The 24,727-nt window shown below is 59.0% G+C and overlaps 1 protein-coding gene and 1 long non-coding RNA gene across 2 annotated transcripts; one reads left to right on the top strand and one right to left on the bottom strand.

Annotated features, from left to right (window-relative positions):
• The first annotated feature begins 10,292 nt into the window (after nt 1–10,292).
• Nucleotides 10,293–19,757, top strand: LOC132209285 (transmembrane protein 52B-like). Its single transcript, XM_059644412.1, has 6 exons — nt 10,293–10,401; nt 13,141–13,184; nt 13,425–13,469; nt 18,377–18,534; nt 18,951–19,120; nt 19,638–19,757. The coding sequence occupies exons 1-6, from the start codon at nt 10,351–10,353 to the stop codon at nt 19,755–19,757; spliced, it is 588 nt and encodes a 195-aa protein (XP_059500395.1). The 5' UTR covers nt 10,293–10,350.
• Nucleotides 19,758–21,840: 2,083 nt separating this feature from the next.
• On the bottom strand, nt 21,841–23,897 carry LOC125450457 (uncharacterized). Its single transcript, XR_009445388.1, has 4 exons — nt 23,694–23,897; nt 23,123–23,163; nt 22,764–22,862; nt 21,841–22,097 (listed from the first exon to the last, which is right to left on the bottom strand). It is a non-coding gene; the product is annotated as an uncharacterized LOC125450457 (long non-coding RNA).
• Nucleotides 23,898–24,727: the final 830 nt, after the last annotated feature.

Here is a 24,727-nt window from a genome sequence, read left to right as displayed (position 1 = left end):
GGAGGGTGGAGGGTGGTGGGGAGGAGCTGGGATGGCACTGGCGCCGGAGTTAGCCTATGGGGAAGGGGCGCGTAGAGGGGCCGAATGTCCTCTGCCTAACCCCTCCTCCGCTCCCCCGCCAGCCCCAACCGACTGGGCAGCCACGGCAGAGCGGGCTGGAGCATCCCCGCCCCCCCTCCGAACGGGAGGGCCCCCGGCGGCCGGCTATTCCACCACGGGGGGCGGCGCGGGCTGACGGACGACGCGGGCGGGGGGCCCCCCCCCACCATCTTGGCTGCCGCGGAGGGAGTTCCTGAGGTCAAACGGCACCCAGGGAGGGCGAAAACGGTGAGTGAGGAGGGGGTTGTGGCGGGGGGGGGGGTCGTGCCAAGGGTGGGGGGTGCGGGGGCTGTCAGAGGGTGAGGGAGGGCGCTGTCGGAGGGTGAGGGGGGGGCTCTGTCGGAGGGTGAGGGGGGGGCCCTGTCGGAGGGTGAGGGGGGCTGTCGGAGGGTGAGGGGGGGGCCCTGTCGGAGGGTGAGGAGGGGGCTGTCGGAGGGTGAGGGGGGGGCCCTGTCGGAGGGTGAGGAGGGGGCTGTCGGAGGGTGAGGGGGGGGGCCCTGTCGGAGGGTGAGGGGGGGGCCCTGTCGGAGGGTGAGGAGGGGGCTGTCGGAGGGTGAGGGGGGGGCTCTGTCGGAGGGTGAGGGGGGGCTGTCGGAGGGTGAGGAGGGGTCTCTGTCGGAGGGTGAGGGGGGGCTCTGTCGGAGGGTGAGGGGGGTGCTGTCGGAGGGTGAGGGGGCTGTCGGAGGGTGAGGGGGGGCTGTCGGAGGGTGAGGGGGGCGCCCTGTCGGTGGGTGAGGAGGGGGGCTCTGTCGGAGGGGTGAGGGGGGGGCTGTCGGAGGGTGAGGGGGGGGCCCTGTCGGAGGGGGCTGTCGGAGGGTGAGGGGGGTCTCTGTCGGAGGGTGAGGGGGGGGGCCCTGTCGGAGGGTGAGGGGGGGGGCGCTGTCGGAGGGTGAGGGGGGGCTGTCGGAGGGTGAGGGGGGGGCTCTGTCGGAGGGTGAGAGGGGGCTCTGTCGGAGGGTGAGGGGGGGCTCTGTCGGAGGGTGAGGGGGGGCTGTCGGAGGGTGAGGGGGGGGCTGTCGGAGGTGAGGGGGGCGCCCTGTCGGTGGGTGAGGAGGGGGGCTCTGTCGGAGGGTGAGGGGGGGGGCTGTCGGAGGGTGAGGGGGGGGCCCTGTCGGAGGGGGCTGTCGGAGGGTGAGGGGGGTCTCTGTCGGAGGGTGAGGGGGGGGGCCCTGTCGGAGGGTGAGGGGGGGTCTCTGTCGGAGGGTGAGGGGGGGGGGCTCTGTCGGAGGGTGAGGGGGGGCTCTGTCGGAGGGTGAGGGGGGGCTGTCGGAGGGTGAGGGGGGGCTGTCGGAGGGTGAGGGGGGGGCGCTGTCGGAGGGTGAGGGGGGGGGCGCGCGGTAGCGCTGAGGGACCCCCCTCCCTCCCTGACTCTCTCTCCTCATTAACCCCACAGGCTTCCAGTTGGCCGCCTACGCCCTGTGTGTCGCCCTGCTCCTGATCGCCCTGGCGTGGTGCGCCTCCCGCTGTCGACCGACCGTTATCTACCCCCGCATGATTTAAAAGCCTCGCGGCACCGGCACCCACCCCCCACCCCCCACCCCCACCCCCCCGCCCCCCTCGACCACCCTACGCCCCCAAACCCACACCCTCCCCCACCATCGACGTTTGAGCCCGGAGCGTCCCCGGCCACCCCCCCACCCCCCCACCCCCCCCCCCGACCCGGGCGGAGCTCGACGTCCTCCCTCCCCGTCCCGAGGTCGGGCCTGTGCGTGCGCCCAATGCCCCCAACCCCACCGCCGACTGCCACCAACCGCACCCCGGGGAGTCCGGGCGGGAGGGAGGGGGGGGTGGGGTGGGGGGGGGGTGCGGACCCCGACCTGCCTCCGGTGCCACGTTCACCCTCTGTCAGCGTCCACCCGCCGACCGATCTCACTCTCTGTGTGTAATCGTATGTCGCCCAATAAACACCGAAGGCTCGGCTAAGCCTGGTGCCTCCGAACCGTTCGGGTGGGGTGGGTGGGGGGGGGGTGTGGGGGGGTGGGGTGGGGAAGTGGGGTGGGAGTGCGAGGTGTCCCGGGCGGGGGGTGGGGGGGGGGGGTAGTGCGGGGGGTGGCGGGCGGAAGGCGTTCCCACTCGCGTGTCCGCCTCGCGGTCGGGCTCGGAAACCTCACGGGCGGACGTAGCCCGAAGGTCGCTCGGGTGACCGGGGTGCGGGGGGTGGGGGGGGGGGGGGTGTGGGTGGGGGGGGGAAGGGGAAGGGGAGGGCACTCTGGGGAGGGCCCCCACCCCCACCGCCCCCCCCCACCCCGCCCCGACCGCACATCCCCAGCTCAAAGCCGAACGCCCCCACGCCCCCACCGAAAGAGGGAGAGAGATGGTGGCGGGGCGGTGGGCGGGGTGGGTGGGGAGGGGTGGTGGGTGGGGGGGGGGGGGTGGGGGGCGGGCGGAGGGAGCTGAGATGCGGCAGTCAGCGCACACAGACGTCCATTTCTGTCCCTCTACCAATCGCGCTCTCTCTGCGGGCGCGATCTCCGAAACGCCGACGGCCGAAGGCAACGCCGCCCGGGGAGGTCGGGGGGTGCGAACGCGCGGTCCGAGGGAAGGGGACGGCCGCGGTGCCTGGACACCGATCCCCCCCCCGCCCCCCAAACCACTGACCCCACGACGGCACGTACGCGCGTCGAGCGAATAAAAGGATTGCAAGAAATGAATAAACGGACCGATCGATGTCATCAGCGACTGAGTGTTTTATTCGGCGCCGGCAGCGTGCAAACTCTGGGCAGGGAGGGAAAGCCCGAAACCTCAAGACATTGCCCGAATTCGCGGCAGGAAAGGGCGACGCCGGGACCGCGGACGAGCGCCTGAGGGCGCGGGGACAGCCAGTTCTGCTTTAGGCTTCGGGGGAGGGAGGGGGCCAGGGGACACAGCGGGGACGGAGAACGCAGGGCAAGTGGGATTGGGGTGGTGGGGGGAGGGAACGTTGCCGTCTCAGGGCCGGGAGCCTTGTCTCAGTCACAACACCACCCACTTCTCTCTCTCTCTCTCTCTCTCAGGGAGATATCTGTACACTGACTGGTGTCTCTCAGTCCCCTCTCTCTCTCTCAGGGAGATATCTGTACACTGACTGGTGTCTCTCAGTCCCCTCTCTCTCTCTCAGGGAGATATCTGTACACTGGCTGGTGTCTCTCAGTCCCCCCTCTCTCTCTCTCAGGGAGATATCTGTACACTGACTGGTGTCTCTCAGTCCCCCCCCTCTCTCTCTCTCAGGGAGATATCTGTACACTGACTGGTGTCTCTCAGTCCCCTCTCTCTCAGGGAGATATCTGTACACTGACTGGTGTCTCTCAGTCCCCTCTCTCTCTCTCAGGGAGATATCTGTACACTGACTGGTGTCTCTCAGTCCCCTCTCTCTCAGGGAGATATCTGTACACTGACTGGTGTCTCTCAGTCCCCTCTCTCTCTCTCAGGGAGATATCTGTACACTGACTGGTGTCTCTCAGTCCCCTCTCTCTCTCTCTCAGGGAGATATCTGTACACTGACTGGTGTCTCTCAGTCCCCCCCGCTCTCTCTCTCAGGGAGATATCTGTACACTGACTGGTGTCTCTCAGTCCCCCCCGCTCTCTCTCTCAGGGAGATATCTGTACACTGACTGGTGTCTCTCAGTCCCCCTCTCTCTCTCTCTCAGGGAGATATCTGTACACTGACTGGTGTCTCTCAGTCCCCTCTCTCTCTCTCAGGGAGATATCTGTACACTGACTGGTGTCTCTCAGTCCCCTCTCTCTCTCTCTCAGGGAGATATCTGTACACTGACTGGTGTCTCTCAGTCCCCCCTCTCTCTCTCTCAGGGAGATATCTGTACACTGACTGGTGTCTCTCAGTCCCCCCCCCTCTCTCTCAGGGAGATATCTGTACACTGACTGGTGTCTCTCAGTCCCCTCTCTCTCTCTCAGGGAGATATCTGTACACTGACTGGTGTCTCTCAGTCCCCTCTCTCTCTCTCAGGGAGATATCTGTACACTGACTGGTGTCTCTCAGTCCCCCCTCTCTCTCTCTCAGGGAGATATCTGTACACTGACTGGTGTCTCTCAGTCCCCTCTCTCTCTCTCTCAGGGAGATATCTGGACACTGACTGGTGTCTCTCAGTCCCCCCTCTCTCTCTCTCAGGGAGATATCTGTACACTGACTGGTGTCTCTCAGTCCCCCTCTCTCTCTCAGGGAGATATCTGTACACTGACTGGTGTCTCTCAGTCCCCCCTCTCTCTCTCTCAGGGAGATATCTGTACACTGACTGGTGTCTCTCAGTCCCCCCTCTCTCTCTCTCAGGGAGATATCTGTACACTGACTGGTGTCTCTCAGTCCCCCCTCTCTCTCTCTCAGGGAGATATCTGTACACTGACTGGTGTCTCTCAGTCCCCCCTCTCTCTCTCTCTCAGGGAGATATCTGTACACTGACTGGTGTCTCTCAGTCCCCCTCTCTCTCTCTCTCAGGGAGATATCTGTACACTGACTGGTGTCTCTCAGTCCCCCCTCTCTCTCTCTCTCAGGGAGATATCTGTACACTGACTGGTGTCTCTCAGTCCCCCCCTCTCTCTCTCTCAGGGAGATATCTGTACACTGACTGGTGTCTCTCAGTCCCCCCTCTCTCTCTCAGGGAGATATCTGTACACTGACTGGTGTCTCTCAGTCCCCCCCTCTCTCTCTCAGGGAGATATCTGTACACTGACTGGTGTCTCTCAGTCCCCCCCCTCTCTCTCTCAGGGAGATATCTGTACACTGACTGGTGTCTCTCAGTCCTCTCTCTCTCTCTCAGGGTGATATCTGTACACTGACTGGTGTCTCTCAGTCCCCTCTCTCTCTCAGGGAGATATCTGTACACTGACTGGTGTCTCTCAGTCCCCCCTCTCTCTCTCAGGGAGATATCTGTACACTGACTGGTGTCTCTCAGTCCCCTCTCTCTCTCTCAGGGAGATATCTGCACACTGACTGGTGTCTCTCAGTCCCCCCTCTCTCTCTCTCTCAGGGAGATATCTGTACACTGACTGGTGTCTCTCAGTCCCCCCTCTCTCAGGGAGATATCTGTACACTGACTGGTGTCTCTCAGTCCCCTCTCTCTCTCTCTCAGGGAGATATCTGTACACTGACTGGTGTCTCTCAGTCCCCCCTCTCTCTCTCTCTCAGGGAGATATCTGTACACTGACTGGTGTCTCTCAGTCCCCCCTCTCTCTCTCAGGGAGATATCTGTACACTGACTGGTGTCTCTCAGTCCCCCCTCTCTCTCAGGGAGATATCTGTACACTGACTGGTGTCTCTCAGTCCCCCCCTCTCTCTCTCAGGGAGATATCTGTACACTGACTGGTGTCTCTCAGTCCCCCCTCTCTCTCTCTCTCAGGGAGATATCTGTACACTGACTGGTGTCTCTCAGTCCCCCCTCTCTCTCTCAGGGAGATATCTGTACACTGACTGGTGTCTCTCAGTCCCCCCCCCTCTCTCTCTCAGGGAGATATCTGTACACTGACTGGTGTCTCTCAGTCCGCCCTCTCTCTCTCTCTCAGGGAGATATCTGTACACTGACTGGTGTCTCTCAGTCCCCCCTCTCTCTCTCTCTCAGGGAGATATCTGTACACTGACTGGTGTCTCTCAGTACCCCCTCTCTCTCTCAGGGAGATATCTGTACACTGAATGGTGTCTCTCAGTACCCCCTCTCTCTCTCTCAGGGAGATATCTGTACACTGACTGGTGTCTCTCAGTACCCCCTCTCTCTCTCTCTCAGGGAGATATCTGTACACTGACTGGTGTCTCTCAGTCCCCCCTCTCTCTCTCTCTCAGGGAGATATCTGTACACTGACTGGTGTCTCTCAGTCCCCTCTCTCTCTCTCTCAGGGAGATATCTGTACACTGACTGGTGTCTCTCAGTCCCCCCCCTCTCTCAGGGAGATATCTGTACACTGACTGGTGTCTCTCAGTCCCCCCTCTCTCTCTCTCTCAGGGAGATATCTGTACACTGACTGGTGTCTCTCAGTCCCCTCTCTCTCTCAGGGAGATATCTGTACACTGACTGGTGTCTCTCAGTCCCCCCTCTCTCTCTCTCAGGGAGATATCTGTACACTGACTGGTGTCTCTCAGTCCCCCCCTCTCTCAGGGAGATATCTGTACACTGACTGGTGTCTCTCAGTCCCCCCTCTCTCTCTCTCTCAGGGAGATATCTGTACACTGACTGGTGTCTCTCAGTCCCCTCTCTCTCTCTCTCAGGGAGATATCTGTACACTGACTGGTGTCTCTCAGTCCCCCCTCTCTCTCTCTCAGGGAGATATCTGTACACTGACTGGTGTCTCTCAGTCCCCTCTCTCTCTCAGGGAGATATCTGTACACTGACTGGTGTCTCTCAGTCCCCCTCTCTCTCTCTCTCAGGGAGATATCTGTACACTGACTGGTGTCTCTCAGTACCCCCTCTCTCTCAGGGAGATATCTGTACACTGACTGGTGTCTCTCAGTCCCCTCTCTCTCTCTCTCAGGGAGATATCTGTACACTGACTGGTATCTCTCAGTCCCCTCTCTCTCTCTCTCTCAGGGAGATATCTGTACACTGACTGGTGTCTCTCAGTCCCCCCTCTCTCTCAGGGAGATATCTGTACACTGACTGGTGTCTCTCAGTCCCCTCTCTCTCTCTCAGGGAGATATCTGTACACTGACCGGTGTCTCTCAGTCCCCTCTCTCTCTCTCTCAGGGAGATATCTGTACACTGACTGGTGTCTCTCAGTACCCCCCCCTCTCTCAGGGAGATATCTGTACACTGACTGGTGTCTCTCAGTTCCCCCTCTCTCTCAGGGAGATATCTGTACACTGACTGGTGTCTCTCAGTCCCCCCTCTCTCTCTCAGGGAGATATCTGTACACTGACTGGTGTCTCTCAGTCCCCCCCTCTCTCTCAGGGAGATATCTGTACACTGACTGGTGTCTCTCAGTCCTCCCCCCCTCTCTCTCTCAGGGAGATATCTGTACACTGACTGGTGTCTCTCAGTCCCCCCTCTCTCTCTCAGGGAGATATCTGTACACTGACTGGTGTCTCTCAGTCCCCCCCCCTCTCTCAGGGAGATATCTGTACACTGACTGGTGTCTCTCAGTCCCCCCGTTTCTCTCTCTCTCAGGGAGATATCTGTACACTGACTGGTGTCTCTCAGTACCCCCCTCTCTCTCTCTCTCAGGGAGATATCTGTACACTGACTGGTGTCTCTCAGTCCCCCCCTCTCTCTCAGGGAGATATCTGTACACTGACTGGTGTCTCTCAGTCCCTCCTCTCTCTCTCTCTCTCAGGGAGATATCTGTACACTGACTGGTGTCTCTCAGTCCCCCCTCCCCTCTCTCTCTCAGGGAGATATCTGTACACTGACTGGTGTCTCTCAGTCCCCTCTCTCTCTCTCTCTCAGGGAGATATCTGTACACTGACTGGTGTCTCTCAGTGCCCCCCCTCTCTCAGGGAGATATCTGTACACTGACTGATGTCTCTCAGTCCCCCCTCTCTCTCTCAGGGAGATATCTGTACACTGACTGATGTCTCTCAGTGCCCCCCCTCTCTCAGGGAGATATCTGTACACTGACTGGTGTCTCTCAGTCCCCCTCTCTCTCTCTCAGGGAGATATCTGTACACTGACTGGTGTCTCTCAGTCCCCTCTCTCTCTCTCTCAGGGAGATATCTGTACACTGACTGGTGTCTCTCAGTCCCCTCTCTCTCTCTCTCAGGGAGATATCTGTACACTGACTGATGTCTCTCAGTCCCCCCTCTCTCTCAGGGAGATATCTGTACACTGACTGGTGTCTCTCAGTGCCCCCCCTCTCTCAGGGAAATATCTGTACACTGACTGGTGTCTCTCAGTCCCCCCTCTCTCTCACTCAGGGAGATATCTGTACACTGACTGATGTCTCTCAGTGCCCCCCCTCTCTCAGGGAGATATCTGTCCACTGACTGGTGTCTCTCAGTCCCCCCTCTCTCTCACAGGGAGATATCTGTACATTGACTGGTGTCTCTCAGTCCCACCTCTCTCTCTCTCAGGGAGATATCTGTACACTGACTGGTGTCTCTCAGTCCCCTCTCTCTCTCTCTCTCAGGGAGATATCTGTACACTGACTGGTGTCTCTCAGTCCCCCCTCTCTCTCTCTCAGGGAGATATCTGTACACTGACTGGTGTCTCTCAGTCCCCCCCCTCTCTCACAGGGAGATATCTGTACATTGACTGGTGTCTCTCAGTCCCACCTCTCTCTCTCTCAGGGAGATATCTGTACACTGACTGGTGTCTCTCAGTCCCCCCTCTCTCTCTATCTCAGGGAGATATCTGTACACTGACTGGTGTCTCTCAGTCCCCTCTCTCTCTCTCTCAGGGAGATATCTGTACACTGACTGGTGTCTCTCAGTCCCCCCTCTCTCACTCAGGGAGATATCTGTACACTGACTGGTGTCTCTCAGTCCCCCCCCTCTCTCTCTCTCAGGGAGATATCTGTACACTGACTGGTGTCTCTCAGTGCCCCCCTCTCTCTCTCTCTCTCAGGGAGATATCTGTACACTGACTGGTGTCTCTCAGTCCCCCCTCTCTCTCTCAGGGAGATATCTGTACACTGACTGGTGTCTCTCAGTGCCGCCCCCTCTCTCTCAGGGAGATATCTGTACACTGACTGGTGTCTCTCAGTCCCCTCTCTCTCTCTCTCTCTCAGGGAGATATCTGTACACTGACTGGTTCTCTCAGTCCCCTGTCTCTCTCTCTCAGGGAGATATCTGTACACTGGCTGGTGTCTCTCAGTCCCCCCTCTCTCTCTCTCTCAGGGAGATATCTGTACACTGACTGGTGTCTCTCAGTCCCCCCCCCTCTCTCTCTCAGGGAGATATCTGTACACTGACTGGTGTCTCTCACTCCCTCCTCTCTCTCTCTCTCTCAGGGAGATATCTGTACACTGACTGGTGTCTCTCAGTCCCCTCTCTTTCTCTCAGGGAGATATCTGTACACTGACTGGTGTCTCTCAGTCCCCCCTCTCTCTCTCAGGGAGATATCTGTACACTGACTGGTGTCTCTCAGTCCCCCCTCTCTCTCTCTCAGGGAGATATCTGTACACTGACTGGTGTCTCTCAGTCCCCCTCTCTCTCAGGGAGATATCTGTACACTGACTGGTGTCTCTCAGTACCCCCCCTCTCTCTCTCTCAGGGAGATATCTGTACACTGACTGGTGTCTCTAAGTCCCCCTCTCTCTCACTATCTCAGCGAATGAGTGAGGGAAGCTGTAACTTAATGTAAGGGGAGACAGACAGAGAAAGAGGGAGTGAGAGATTGATGGATGGATGTCTGGCCGTGCTCATGGAGAGCTTCAGATCAAAGAACAGATAGAGAGTGATTCGAAAATTGGCAGGTTTCCTTCGAGAAGTATGTCCCGAGTTGGAGACGTGGAGGGAGATATTAATGCAGAGAGTGAGTGAGGAATGAATAGAGAAAGATGCTGACAGACGGAGAGACGTGGAGGCACAAACCATGAGATATATATTCAGATAGAGAGAGTGCGAGCAAGAGATGTTGGGATGTGGTGTTCGAATGAGAGACGGAAAGAAGGAGGCGGAAAGGGGGAATGAGAGTTGAAGAGTGAGAAAGGGATGGAGACCCTGTGATTGGGCAATGCAGAGGCAGAGAGAGACACACCGAGTGAGAGGGAGAAAGAGAGAGAGGAGATAGATTGAGAGAGTGAGAATGAGAGACAGACAGACAGACAGAACGAGACAGGCATAGAGAGAGAGAGAGAAATGGTGCCAGAGAGAGTGGGAGAGACAGAGAGAGAAAGAGACGGAGAGAGAGGGGGAGAGAGAGAGGGAGAGAGAGACAGAGAGAGGGAGACAGAGACTGAGACAGAGACACAGAGAGACAGAGAGAGAGAGAGAGAGAAACAGAGAGACAGAGAGAGAAACAGAGAGATAGAGAGAGAGAGACAGAGAGAGAGAGAGAGAGAGACACAGCCAGACATAGAGACAGAGAGAGAGGGAGAGGGAGGGAGAGAGAGAGAGAGAGGCCGAGAGACGCGGAGATAGACAGATATTTAGAGAGAGAGAGAGAGAGAGAGAGAAGTGGAGAGAGTGAGTGAGAGAGAGAGCCCTGTGAAGGTGAACCCAGCGACCGGAACATTCTTTCCTGGGGCAAGGTCCCTCAGTCCGAGGCGAAGGCCGCTCGGAGGTGGGGGGTGGGGATGGAGAGAAGGTGGGTGGGATGGGGGGGGAGGGAGGGAGCCGTTGAGGCCGTGTGTTCTGTGTCTGAGGCACCTCCGAGCGAACGGCCGAGCGCGGAGATGGGGAGGGTGGCACACCTCTCCCTTCACCTTCTGTCCGTCCTCTTTCAGGTGAGTGCCTGCACACCTCCACCTGACTCCTGTGGCATTCCCTTCCTCCCCCTCACCCCTCGCAACCGAACCCCCTCTATCTCCACGCCGTCTCGTTCACTCGCTCTCTCGAAATCGACGCTGTCTCCCCCTCTCTCTCTCTCTCTCTCACTCCGCACTGTCGCATTCCCTCTCTCTGAATACTTCTTCGGTTTCTCACTCTCTCTGAGACACTCGTCTTTTTCTCTCTCTCTAACTCAACACTATCTCCATCCCCCCCTCTCTCTGAACAGTCTCTCATTCCCCTTCTCTCTGTGAGCACTCTCTCGTTCCCCCCCTCTCTCTGAGCACTCTCTCATTCCCCCTCTCTCTCTGAGCACTCTCTCATTCCCCTTCTCTCTGTGAGCACTCTCTCATTCCCCCCCTCTCTCTGAGCACTCTCTCCATCCCCCTCTCTCTCTGAGCACTCTCTCGTTCCCCCTCTCTCCGAGCACTCTCTCCATCCCCCTCTCTCCCTGAGCACTCTCTCATTCCCCCTCTCTCTGAGCACTCTCTCCATCCCCCTCTCTCCCTGAGCACACTCTCATTCCCCTTCTCTCTGTGAGCACTCTCTCCATCCCCCCCTCTCTCTGAGCACTCTCTCATTCCCCTTCTTTCTGTGAGCACTCTCTCATTCCCCCTCTCTCTGAGAACTCTCTCATTCCCCCTCTCTCTGAGCACTCTCTCCATCCCCCTCTCTCTCTGAGCACTCTCTCGTTCCCCCTCTCTCCGAGCACTCTCTCCATCCCCCTCTCTCCTTGAGCACTCTCTCATTCCCCCTCTCTCTGAGCACTCTCTCCATCCTCCTCTCTCCCTGAGCACTCTCTCGTTCCCCTCTCTCTGAACACTCTCTCCATCCCCCTCTCTCTCTGAGCACTCTCTCCATCCCCCTCTCTCTGAGCACTCTCTCCATCCCCCTCTCTCTCTGAGCACTCTCTCGTTCCCCTCTCTCTGAACACCCTCGCCATCCCCCTCTCTCTCTGAGCACTCTCTCCATCCCCCTCTCTCTGAGCACTCTCTCCATCTCCCTCTCTCCCTGAGCACTCTCTCATTCCCCCTCTCTCCCTGAGCACTCTCTCATTCCCCCTCTCTCTGAGCATTCTCCCATTCCCCTCTCTCTCTGAGCACTCTCTGCATCCACCTCTCTCCCTGAGCGCACTCCCATTCCCCCTCTCTCTGAGCACTGTCTCGTTCGCCCTCTCTCTGAGCACTCTTTCCATCCCCCTCTCTCTTTGAATGCTCTCTCGTTCCCCCTCTCTCTGAGCACTCTCTCATTCCCCCTCTCTCTGAGCACTCTCTCATTCCCCCTCTCTCTGAGCACTCTCTCGCTCCCCATTCTCTGAACACTCTCTCATTCCCCCCTCTCTCTGAGCACTCTCGCTCCCCCTCTCTCTCTGAGCACTCTCTCGTTCCCCCTCTCTCTCAGCACTCTCTCCATCCCCCTCTCTCCCTGAGCACTCTCTCATTCTCCCTCTCTCTGAGCACTCTCTCCACCCCCCTCTCTCTCTGAGCACTCTCTCCATCCCCCTCTCTCCCTGAGCACTCTCTCATTCCCCCTCTCTCTGAGCACTCTCTCCATCCCCCTCTCTCCCTGAGCACTCTCTCATTCCCCCTCTCTCTGAGCACTCTCTCCATCCCCCTCTCTCCATCCCCCTCTCTCCCTGAGCACTCTCTCATTCCCCCTCTCTCTGAGCACACTCTCCATCCCCCTCTCTCTGAACACTCTCTCATTCCCCTCTCTCTCTGAGCACTCTCTCCACCCCCCTCTCTTCTGAGCTCTCTCTCCATCCCCCTCTCTCTCTGAGCTCTCTCTCTGAACACTCTCTTGTTCCCTCTCTCTGAGCACTCTCTTGTTCCCACTCTCTCTGAACACTCTCTCAATCCCCCTCTCTCTGAACACTCTCTCAGTCCCACTCTCTCTGAACACTCTCTCAGTCCCACTCTCACTGAACACTCTCTCAATCCCTCTCTTTGAACACTGAACACTCTCTCGTTCCCCCCCTCTCTGAGCACTCTCTCGCTCCCCCTCTCTCTGAACATTCTCTGAGCACTCTCTTGATCCCCCTCTTTCTGAGCACTCTCTCGATCCCCCCCTCTCTGAATGCTCTCTCGTTCCCCCTCTCTCTGAACACTCTCTCAATCTCTCTCTCTCTCTCTGAACACTCTCTCACTCCCCTTCTCTCGCTGAATGCTCTCTTGTTCGCTCACTCTCGGAACCCTTTCTCTATCCCTCACTCTCTGAACACTCTCTCGTTCTCTGTCTCTCTGCAATTCAACACTGTCATTCTCTGCCTCTCCATCTGTCTCCCTCTCTCTCGCTCTGTGTCTCTCTCACTCTCTCACTCTCTCTCTCTCTGTCACTCTCTCTCTATCTCTCTCTCTCTATAAATCTCTCTCTCTCTGTCTCTGTCTCTCTCTCTCTGTCACTTTCTCTCTCTCTGTCACTCTCTGTCTCCTCTCTCACTCTGTGTGTGTCTCTCTCTCACTGTCTATCACTCCCTTTCTCTCTCCCTTTCTCTCTCCCTTTCTCTCTCCCTTTCTCTCTCCCTTTCTCTCTCCCTTTCTCTCTCCCTTTCACACTCCCTTTCACACTCCCTTTCACACTCCCTTTCCTCGCTCTTCTCACTCTCTCTCCCTCTTTCGCCCTCACTCACTCTCTCCCTGCCAATTCACTTCTTTCCCTGTTTCGATGAAGGAGCTAATTGTTCTCTCTCTCAGCAGTTGGCGATGGTTCAGACAGAAGATAAGTGTGTTTCTCATGAGTAGTGAGTATGAAATGAGAAGGGAGCGGGCGCTGTCGGAGGGTCAGTGCTGAGGGAGCGGGCGCTGTCGGAGGGTCAGTGCCGAGGGAGCGGGCGCTGTCGGAGGGTCAGTGCTGAGGGAGCGGGCTCTGTCGGAGGGTCAGTGCTGAGGGAGCGGGCGCTGTCGGAGGGTCAGCGCCGAGGGAGCGGGCACTGTCAGAGGGTCCTGGCTGAGTGATACATGTTTCCATCTCTGCCCAACAGCTGCTCTAATGTGGACCCTCAATTCACAAATCGCTGGTATATTTGGTAAGTACCGACTCACACACTGTATCACACTCTCACACACACACTCTCTGTTTACTGTCCCATAGTGCACAGGGATGTGTAGTTTAGGGTGGGTTAGCCGTGGGATACTGTCCCATAGTGCACAGGGATGTGTAGTTTAGGGTGGGTTAGCCGTGGGATACTGTCCCATAGTGCCCAGGGATGTGTAGGTTAGGGTGGGTTAGCCGTGGGATACTGTCCCATTGTGCACAGGGATGTGTAGGTTAGGGTGGGTTAGCCGTGTGATACTGTCCCAAAGTGCACAGGGATGTGTAGGTTAGGGTGGGTTAGCCGTGGGATACTGTCCCAGAGTGCACAGGGATGTGTAGGTTAGGGTGGGTTAGCCGTGGGATACTGTCCCATTGTGCACAGGGATGTGTAGGTTAGGGTGGGTTAGCCGTGGGATACTGTCCCATAGTGCACAGGGATGTGTAGGTTAGGGAGGGTTAGACGTGGGATACTGTCCCATAGTGAACAGGGATGTGTAGGTTAGGGTGGGTTAGCCGTGGGATACTGTCCCATAGTGCACAGGGATGTGTAGGTTAGGGTGGGTTAGCCGTGGGATACTGTCCCATAGTGCACAGGGATGTGTAGGTTAGGGTGGGTTAGCCGTGGGATACTGTCCCATAGTGCACAGGGATGTGTAGGTTAGGGTGGGTTAGCCGTGGGATACTGTCCCATAGTGCACAGGGATGTGTAGGTTAGGTTGGGTTAGCCGTGGGATACTGTCCCATAGTGCACAGGGATGTGTAGGTTAGGGTGGGTTAGACGTGGGATACTGTCCCATAGTGCACAGGGATGTGTAGGTTAGGGTGGGTTAGCCGTGGGATACTGTCCCATAGTGCACAGGGATGTGTAGGTTAGGGTGGGTTAGCCGTGGGATACTGTCCCAGAGTGCACAGGGATGTGTAGGTTAGGGTGGGTTAGCCGTGGGATACTGTCCCATAGTGCACAGGGATGTGTAGGTTAGGGTGGGTTAGCCGTGGGATACTGTCCCATAGTGCCCAGGGATGTGTAGGTTAGGGTGGGTTAGCCGTGGGATACTGTCCCATAGTGCACAGAGATGTGTAGGTTAGGGTGGGTTAGCCGTGGGATACTGTCCCATAGTGCACAGGGATGTGTAGGTTAGGGTGGGTTAGCCGTGGGATACTGTCCCATAGTGCACAGGGATGTGTAGGTTAGGGTGGGTTAGCCGTGGGATACTGTCCCATAGTGCACAGGGATGTGTAGGTTAGGGTGGGTTAGCCGTGGGATACTGTCCCATCGTGCACAGGGATGTGTAGGTTAGGGTGGGTTAGCCGTGGGATACTGTCCCATAGTGCACAGGGATGTGTAGGTTAGGGTGGGTTAGCCGTGGGATAGTGTCCCATAGTGCACAGGGATGTGTAGGTTAGGGTGGGTTAGCCGTGGGATACTGTCCCATAGTGCACAGGGGTGTGTAGGTTAGGTTGGGTTAGCCGTGGGATACTGTCCCATAGTGCACAGGGATGTGTAGGTTAGGGTGGGTTAGCCGTGGGATACTGTCCCATAGTGCACAGGGATGTGTAGGTTAGGGTGGGTTAGCCGTGGGATACTGTCCCATAGTGCACAGGGATGTGTAGGTTAGGGTGGGATAGCCGTGGGATACTGTCCCATATTGCACAGGGATGTGTAGGTTAGGGTGGGTTAGCCGCGGGATACTGTCCCATAGTGCACAGGGATGTGTAGGTTAGGGTGGGTTAGCCGTGGGATACTGTCCCATCGTGCACAGGGATGCGTAGGTTAGGGTGGGTTAGCCGTGGGATACTGTCCCATAGTGCACAGGGATGTGTAGGTTAGGGTGGGTTAGCCGTGGGATACTGTCCCATAGTGCACAGGGATGTGTAGGTTAGGGTGGGTTAGCCGTAGGATACTGTCCCATAGTGCACAGGGATGTGTAGGTTAGGGTGTGTTAGCCGCGGGATACTGTCCCATAGTGCACAGGGATGTGTAGGTTAGGGTGGGATAGCCGTGGGATACTGTCCCATAGTGCACAGGGATGTGTAGGTTAGGGTGGGTTAGCCGTGGGATACTGTCCCATAGTGCACAGGGACGTGTAGGTTAGGGTGTGTTAGCCGCGGGATACTGTCCCATAGTGCACAGGGATGTGTAGGTTAGGGTGGGATAGCCGTGGGATACTGTCCCATAGTGCACAGGGATGTGTAGGTTAGGGTGGGTTAGCCGTGGGATACTGTCCCATAGTGCACTGGGATGTGTAGGTTAGGGTGGGTTAGCCGTGGGATACTGTCCCATAGTGCACAGGGATGTGTAGGTTAGGGTGGGTTATCCGTGGGATACTGTCCCATAGTGCACAGGGATGTGTAGGTTAGGGTGGGTTAGACGTGGGATACTGTCCCATAGTGCACAGGGATGTGTAGGTTAGGGTGGGTTAGACGTGGGATACTGTCCCATAGTGCACAGGGATGTGTAGGTTAGGGTGGGTTATCCGTGGGATACTGTCCCATAGTGCACAGGGGTGTGTAGGTCAGGGTGGGTTAGCCGTGGGATACTGTCCCATAGTGCACAGGGATGTGTAGGTTAGGGTGGGATAGCCGTGGGATACTGTCCCATAGTGCACAGGGATGTGTAGGTTAGGGAGGGAATGCCGTGGGATACTGTCCCGCAGTGCACAGGGATGTGTAGGTTAGGGTGTGTTAGCCGTGGGATACTGTCCCATAGTGCACAGGGATGTGTAGGTTAGGTTGGGTTAGCCGTGGGATACTGTCCCATAGTGCACAGGGATGTGTAGGTTAGGGTGGGTTAGTCGTGGGATACTGTCCCATAGTGCACAGGGATGTGTAGGTTAGGGTGGGTTAGCCGTGGGATACTGTCCCATAGTGCCCAGGGATGTGTAGGTTAGGGTGGGTTAGCCGTGGGATACTGTCCCATAGTGCACAGGGACGTGTAGGTTAGGGTGGGTTATCCGTGGGATACTGTCCCATAGTGCACAGGGATGTGTAGGTTAGGGTGGGTTAGCCGTGGGATACTGTCCCATAGTGCACAGAGACGTGTAGGTTAGGGTGGGTTAGCCGTGGGATACTGTCCCATAGTGCACAGGGATGTGTAGGTTAGGGTGGGTTAGCCATGGGATACTGTCCCATAGTTTCCAGGGATGTGTAGGTTAGGGTGGGTTAGCCGTGGGATACTGTCCTATAGTGCACAGGGATGTGTAGGTTAGGGTGGGTTAGCCATGGGATACTGTCCCATAGTTTCCAGGGATGTGTAGGTTAGGGTGGGATAGCCGTGGGATACTGTCCCATAGTGCACAGGGATGTGTAGGTTAGGGTGGGTTAGCCGTGAGATACTGTCCCATAGTGCACAGGGATGTGTAGGTTAGGGTGGGTTAGCCGTGGGATACTGTCCCATAGTGCACAGGGATGTGTAGGTTAGGGTGGGTTAGCCGTGGGATAATGTTCCATAGTGCACAGGGATGTGTAGGTTAGGGTGGGTTAGCCGTGGGATACTGTCCAATAGTGCACAGGGACGTGTAGGTTAGGGTGGGTTAGCCGCGGGATACTGTCCCTTAATGCACAGGGATGTGTAGGTTAGGGTGGGTTAGCCGTGGGATACTGTCCCATAGTGCACAGGGATGTGTAGGTTAGGGTGGGTTAGCCGTGGGATACTGTCCTATAGTGCACAGGGATGTGTAGGTTAGGGTGGGTTAGCCATGGGATACTGTCCCATAGTTTCCAGGGATGTGTAGGTTAGGGTGGGTTAGCCGTGGGATACTGTCCTATAGTGCACAGGGATGTGTAGGTTAGGGTGGGTTAGCCGTGGGATACTGTCCCATAGTGCACAGGGATGTGTAGGTTAGGGTGGGTTAGCCGTGAGATACTGTCCCATAGTGCACAGGGATGTGTAGGTTAGGGTGGGTTAGCCGTGGGATACTGTCCCATAGTGCACAGGGATGTGTAGGTTAGGGTGGGTTAGCCGTGGGATACTGTCCCATAGTGCACAGGGATGTGTAGGTTAGGGTGGGTTAGCCGTGGGATACTGTCCCATAGTGCACAGGGATGTGTAGGTTAGGGTGGGTTAGCCGTGGGATACTGTCCCATAGTGCTCAGGGATGTGTAGGTTAGGGTGGGTTAGCCGTGGGATACTGTCCCATAGTGCACAGGGATGTGTAGGTTAGGGTGGGTTAGCCGTGGGATACTGTCCCATAGTGCACAGGGATGTGTAGGTTAGGGTGGGTTAGCCGTGGGATACTGTCCCATATTGCACAGGGATGTGTAGGTTAGGGTGGGTTAGCCGTGGGATACTGTCCCATATTGCACAGGGATGTGTAGGTTAGGGTGGGTTAGCCGTGGGATACTGTCCCATATTGCACAGGGATGTGTAGGTTAGGGTGGGTTAGCCGTGGGATACTGTCCCATAGTGCCCAGGGATGTGTAGGTTAGGGTGGGTTAGCCGTGGGATACTGTCCCATAGTGCCCAGGGATGTGTAGGTTAGGGTGGGTTAGCCGTGGGATACTGTCCCATATTGCACAGGGATGTGTAGGTTAGGGTGGGTTAGCCGTGGGATACTGTCCCATAGTGAACAGGGATGTGTAGGTTAGGGTGGGTTAGCCGTGGGATACTGTCCCATAGTGCCCAGGGATGTGTAGGTTAGGGTGGGATACGCGTGGGATACTGTCCCATAGTGCACAGGGATGTGTAGGTTAGGGTGGGTTAGCCGTGGGATACTGTCCCATAGTGCCCAGGGATGTGTAGGTTAGGGTGGGTTAGCCGTGGGATACTGTCCCATAGTGCACAGGGATGTGTAGGTTAGGGTGGGTTAGCCGTGGGGATGCGGTGTAGAGGGGCCGAGCGGCCACGTTGAGTAACCCCTCTGACACCGCCCCCCCCCCCCCCCCCGCTCCGTGTCCCCGCAGGTTGCTGCTGGCGCTCTGCCTCCTGCTGGTGGCGTGTGGCATCGCGGCCTCCTGTTTCCGGGCCTGTTCCCGCCGACCCCGGCCCCCGCTTCCGGCTCCCTACGAACTCACCGTCATCACCATGGACCACGAGAACACTCTCCACAACACCATCGGCTGTAAGTAGAGGGAGCCTTACCCTGTATCTAACCACACCACCCCCCCCCCCCCCCACCGCCGTCCCTGGGAGTGCAGAGGGAGTCTTACTCTGTATCTCACCCCGCTGTCCCTGGGAGCGTGGGGGTGGGTGTAGAGGGAGCGTTACCCTGTATCTAACCCCTTGTCCCTTGGAGTGTTGGGGAGGGTGTAGAGGGAGCGTTACCCTGTATCTAACCCCTTGTCGCTGGGAGTGTGGGGGAGGGTGTCGAGGGACCCTTACGCTCTCTCTAACCCCCTGTCCGTGGGAGTCAGTGGGGAGGGTGTAGAGGGAGCCTTACCCTGTATCTGACCCCCTGTCGGTGGGAGTCGGGGGGAGGGTGTAGAGGGAGCCTTACGCTGTATCTAACCCCCGTGTTTTCTCTCTCTCTCCTCCCAGCGTTCCAGTCCCTCTACATCCCGAGCGCCCACAGGGTATTTACTGTGACCTGCTGCCCCAACCCTGCCCCTCCTGCCGCACGTGACTCCCTGCCGGCCTGCGGTGCCAACCAGGGCGCGCCACCCCCCCGGAGCAGGGGCTGGGACGGATGGCTAGGGCACCACCCCTGCGCGCCTCCACCCCCCCCCCCAACCCACTGGACCCCCCCCTCCCCGACCACACATTCCCCCCCCCCTCCCCCGGGGCTCCCCAATCCTCCCTGACTCCCCGCTACGTGACTCCCGTCCATTTCCTCCCTTCGCTGCGATCGGGGGTTGGGGGGGGTGCGGAGGCCCCAAATACCCGACCCCCCCCCCCCCGTCACCACCCCTCGTAGCCAGGGGCATCCCCTACAACACCCCCCCCTCCCCCGCCACAGCCGGTGGTCCCCAATCCTCCCTGTCTCCCCGCTACGTGACTCCCGTCCCTTCGCACCGGACACGGCGATCGTTGTCGGGGGTTGGGAGGGTGCGGGGGGTAGGCCCCAAAACCCCCCCCCCCAGCCCTTGTCGCCAGGAGCATCCCCCACCGCCCCCCCCACACGAGCCCCCCGACTCCCCACCCCTCCCCGACCTCCGCCGTGGCTCCCCAATCCTTCCTGTCTCCCCGCTACGTGACTCCCGTCCGTTTCCCTCTGGTGCCGCCCAGTTCTCCTGTGGGCTCGGCCCGGGCGGGCAGCTGTGCCTCGGAATGGCCGCGGCGGGGCCCCTCGGCGCCCCCCTCCATCCCCCCCACCCCCCGCAGCCACCCCGGGGCCCGGGTGGGTAGGAAACCCCCAACCCCCCACCACCCACTCACTACCCCCCCCCTCCCTTCTGCCCTTCCCGCCCCCTCCTTGAGGGAGGTGGGGCTTCGTTCAGGCCTCCAACCCCCCCACCCTACCCCCGACACATCCCCCCTCGCACACTCCCTCCCCCACCCCGACCCATCCCCCCGGCACACAACCCCGTCCGGACAATACCCCCTCACACTCTTCCCTCATCGCACACTCCCCCCTCACACACTCCCCCACCCGGCACACTACCCCCTCGTACACTCCCTCTCCACCCCCCGGCACACTACCCCCTCGCACACTCCCTCGCCACCCCCCGCCCTGGGAGCCGGCTTCCGCCTCCGAACCGGGAATCAGTCGCAGCCGCGACAGTGTCTACCCGCTCGGAAAGTTGGCGTTTGCCGCTTCCCCCGTCCCCTCCCTCCGGCCTCGGTGGGCCTGCAGGCGGGAGGTGGCGGCCCGGGGCCCTGGGGGTGGGGGGCAGGTGTTGGGAGGGGACGGGGGGGTGTGCGAGGGGGGTAGTGTGCGAGGGGGTGGGGTGGGGGTGTGAATAAAGATGTTTGTGCAAAGGCGACCCTCGTCGCGCTCGTCCTTTCGGGAGGGGCACCGCGGCCGGGAAGAGAACCAGGCACCGTCACTGCTACCCCCCCCTCGCACACTCATACACACCCCCCTCGCACACTCACACACACCCCCTCGCACACTCTCACACCCCCTCGCACACTCTCACACCCCCTCACACACTCACACACGCCCCTCACACACTCACACCCCAATCGCACACTCACACACCCCCCTCACGCACACACACACCCCCCTCGCACACTCACACACCCCCTCGCACACTCACACCCCAATCGCACACGCACACATCCCCCTCGCACACTCACACCCCCACGTGCACTCGCACATCCCAACCTCGTGCACTCGCACACCCCCCTCACACACTCACCCCCCTCACACACTCACCCCCTCCTCGCGCACTCTCCCTCCTCGTGCACTCTCCCTCCTCGCGCACTCTCCCTCATCGCGCAATCTTCCCCCTCACACTCTCCCTCCTCGCGCACTCTCCCCCCTCACACTCTCCCTCATCGCGCACTCTCCCCCCTCACACTCTCCCTCATCGCGCACTCTCCCCCCTCGCGCACTCTCTCCCCCCTCACACTCTCCCACATGGGGTGACGGAGATAGGGGAGGGGGGTGTAGAGGGAGCTGGTACCGAAACCCTCCAAACTCCCTCGAACAATCTGAGGCTTTGACGTGTACGTTTATTGTGAATGACAACTGACAACGAGGTACAGCAGGAGCAGCGCGTGGGCCGGGTGGCCTCACCCCCTCCCCCCTTCCCCCCCTCACCTTCCCTCTATCCCCTCTCTCCCTCCATCTATCCCCTCTCTCTCCCTCTATCCGCCTCTCTCCGTCCCTCTATCCCCTCTCTCCCTCCATCTATCCCTCTCTCTCCCTCTATCCCCTCTCTCTGTCCCTCTATCCCCCCTCCCTCTATCCCCTCTATCCCCTCCCTCTATCCCTCCCTCTATCCCCTCCCTCTCTCCCCCTCACCCCCTCCCATCTATCCCCTCTCTCTCCCTCTATCCCCTCTCTCCGTCCCTCTATCCCCTCTCCCCTTCCCTCTATCCCCTCTCCCTCCATCCCCTCTCCCCTCTCCCTCCATCCCCTCTCCCCTTCCCTCTATCCGCCTCTCCCCTTCCCTCTATCCCTCTCTCTCCCTCCCTCTATCCCCTCTCTCTCTCCCTCTATCCCCTCTCTCTCTCCCTCTATCCCCTTTCTCTCTCCCTCTATCCCCTTTCTCTCTCCCTCTATCCTCTCTCTCCTCCCCTCTATCCCCTCTCTCCCTCTATCCCCTCCGTTCCTCTATCCCCCCTCCCCCCCTCTTCTCCTCTCTTCCTCTATACCCCTCTCCCTCTCTCTTCCTCTATCCACCTCTCCCCATCCCGCTCTTCCTATCCCCCTCTCCCTCCCTCTCCTCCCTCCTTCCTCACTCCCTCTTCCTCCTCCCTCCCCCATCCCTCCCTCACAATCCCTCCCTCCCTCCCTCCTCCTCTCCCCTTTTATCCCTCCTCCTCCCTCCTTCCTCATTCCCTCTCTCCTCCACTTTCCCTGCCCCCTCGCCCTACAGCACAGTGTAGCCCAGGCTCCTCTCCAGCTCCCACGTCCCGGCCTGGCGGTGATATTCCTCTGGGTCGACCCTCGCGGCCACTCGGAGGACGACGGAGTCGGCCGCTCGCTCCATCTGGACGAGGAGGCGCTTCCTGAGCTCGAGGGCGCCGGGCCGAGCCTCGACCCTCCACAGCCAGCACTGCCTCATCAGAGAGTACCTGAGGGTGAGGGAGAGGGTGAGGGAGGGGTGTGAGAGACGGCCCCTACCACCCTCAACCCCCCCAGGAGGGGGCGGTGCCTCGAAAAATCCCCCTCCTTTCGCGGAATCGCCCTGTGCGGTCCACACCCAGCCCTCCAGGCGGAAGGGAGAACCCCCCCTCAATCTCCCTGCACACCCCCATCTCCTTCCTCCCTCCCCAACTCCCTCCCTCTTTCTCCCTCTCCCTCCTCCCTCCCTCCTCCCTCCCTCCTTCTCCCCTCTCCACCCCGACTCCCTCCGTCTCCCTCCTTCCACTCACACTTCGCCCCATGCCAAGGGCGCCCCTCCGCTGGGCCCAGCCTCCCACCCCCCCCCCCCCCCCGCCAACCCCGTAAAGAGCCTCGATCTCGCGCACCGGACCTCGCTTCCGCTGAGCCTCCCCGGGCGTCGCGGTCCGCCGTTCCCGAATCCTCAGAAGGCGCCCCTCCCCCAGGGGGCGCCAGGCGGCACGGGAGAACTCCCCAACCACCGTGCCCCCCCCCCCCGCCCTCTCCGCCGACAAACCACACAGCGGAAACACCCGCACCCCCCCCCCCCACCCCTACACTACCGCGCCGCCACCCACCCCCCCCCCCGACCCTCAGAAAAATACCATGCTCCCCACCTCATAGCCCTGCGTACTTACAGCGGGGATTTGCAATTCGAGGGCTGAGGCATTCGGCGTCCCCCTCTGGAGGTGCTGAAGGACGGAACTGGGGCGCTACGTCAGGGTAGGGCGGCGAGCCTGAGATTGGGGGTGGGGGAGCAGGAGGAAGAGAGAGTGTCAGAGGGGCTCAGGGCGCGAAGAGAGCGGAGGGAGTCGGAGAGAAAGCCCAGGGGGTGGCAGGTTGGGCGCGGGGGCGCGGGGTTTGGTTTCAGAGATGGCAGGAACGCCCCCGAAGCGGGTGACGGCCCTCCCCAACGCATTGTGACTCCCCACCATCAGTACGTCTCCTGCAATAGAGAGAGAGAGAGAGAGAGAGAGAGGACGGGCAGCCGGCTTACCCAGAGTGATAAGTTCGTACAGCAGGACGCCGAAGGACCACCTGCGGCAGGGAGAGACGAAGGGGATGCATTACCAGCACGAATCCAAACCTACTTCTCCAATCCCCGTTCAACAACATTTGGTGCGTTGTACAATCTCAATAATTCGTCACTTTCCATCGCCAACAGCCTCCAGACACCTTGGCCCTCCCCCTGTGTCTGTCACCCCCTCCGTCCCCCCTACACCCCCTTCACCCCCTCCCTGTCTCTGTAACCCCCTCCGTCCCCTTACGCCCCCTCCCTATCTCTGTGACCCCCTCCGACCCCCTACGCCCCCTCCCTATCTCCGTAACCCCCTCCGTCCACCCTACACCCCCTCCCTATCTCTGTAACCCCCTCCGTCCCCTACACACCCTCCCTATCTCTGTAACCCCCTCCGTCCCCCTACACCCCCTCCCTGTCTCTGTAACCCCCTCCGTCCCCCTACACCCCCTCCCTGTCTCTGTAACCCCCACCGTCCCCCTACACCCCCTCTGCATCCCTGTCCCACACTACACACCCCCGAACCTTCCCGGACGGAGGGGTGACTGACGTGTCGGAGTTGGGAGTGAGGGGCTTCCTCATGAGGGTCTCAGGGGCCTGCCACTTGAGGGGGACCCTGCGATGGGAGGTGACCAGTCCCTGCGTCTGGATCTCGAAGGGAATCTGCAATCCGGTGATCCGCACGTGGAGATCATCTTGGATCAAGAGATTCCGAGCGGCAACATCCCCATGGACCAGCCCCTGGGAATGGAGGAACCTCTGGAGCAGAGAGAGAGAGAGAGACAGAGAGAGAGAGAGACAAGAGAGAGAGGGACAGAGAGGGAGAGAGACAGAGAGAGAGACAGAGAGAGAGAGAGGACAGAGAGAGACAGAGAGAGAGAGAGAGAGACAGAGAGAGAGAGAGACAGAGAGAGAGAGAGAGACAGAGAGAGAGAGAGAGACAGAGAGAGAGATAAACATAGTTAGTCACATTCCATGGTGTCTGTCTCTCTCTCTCTCTGTCCTCTCTCTCTCTCTCTCTCTCTGTCTCTCTCTCCCTCTGTCTCTCTCTCTCTCTCTCTCTCTGCCTCTCTCTGTCTCTCTCTCCTTCTCTCTCTCTCTCTGTCTCTGTCTCTCTCTGTCTCCCTCTCTCTCTGTCTCTGTCTCTCTCTCCCTCTGTCCCTCTCTCTCTCTCTCTCTCTCTCTCTCTGTCTCTCTCTCTCTGTCTCTCTCTCTGTCACTCCGTCTCTGTCTCTCTCTCTCTGTCCCCGTCTCTCTCTCTCTCTCTGTCTCTGTCTCTCTCTCTGTCTCTCTCTCTGTCTCTCAGTCTCTCTCTCTCTCTCTGTCTGTCTGTCTCTCTCTCTCTCTCTCTCTCTGTCTCTCTCTCTCTGTCCCTCTCTCTCTGTCCCTCTCTCTGTCCCTCTCTCTCTCTCTCTGTCTCTCCCTCTGTCTCTCTGTCTCTCTCTGTCACTCACTCTCTCTCTCCTCACTGTCTCTCTCTCTCTGTCTCTCTCTCTCTCTCTGTCTCTCTCTCTCTGTCTCTCTCTCTCTGTCTCTCTCTGTCTCTCTCTGTCTCTCTGTCTCTATCTGTCTCTGTCTCTCTCA

The sequence above is a fragment of the Stegostoma tigrinum genome, unplaced genomic scaffold (genome assembly GCF_030684315.1).
Source record: "Stegostoma tigrinum isolate sSteTig4 unplaced genomic scaffold, sSteTig4.hap1 scaffold_804, whole genome shotgun sequence".
Taxonomy (NCBI): domain Eukaryota; kingdom Metazoa; phylum Chordata; class Chondrichthyes; order Orectolobiformes; family Stegostomatidae; genus Stegostoma; species Stegostoma tigrinum.
Note: the sequence above shows the minus strand (reverse complement) of the source record. Positions and strands in the feature narration are given on the sequence as shown.

Excerpts from the sequence above, each read along its gene's own strand:
- LOC132209285 (XM_059644412.1), top strand. The coding sequence starts at position 10,351 with ATGGGGAGGGTGGCACACCTCTCCCTTCACCTTCTGTCCGTCCTCTTT. Across the intron at positions 10,402-13,140 it reads TTCTGTCCGTCCTCTTTCAG|TTGGCGATGGTTCAGACAGA; the intron begins GTGAGTGCCTGC and ends CTCTCTCAGCAG. Across the intron at positions 13,185-13,424 it reads AAGTGTGTTTCTCATGAGTA|CTGCTCTAATGTGGACCCTC; the intron begins GTGAGTATGAAA and ends TCTGCCCAACAG.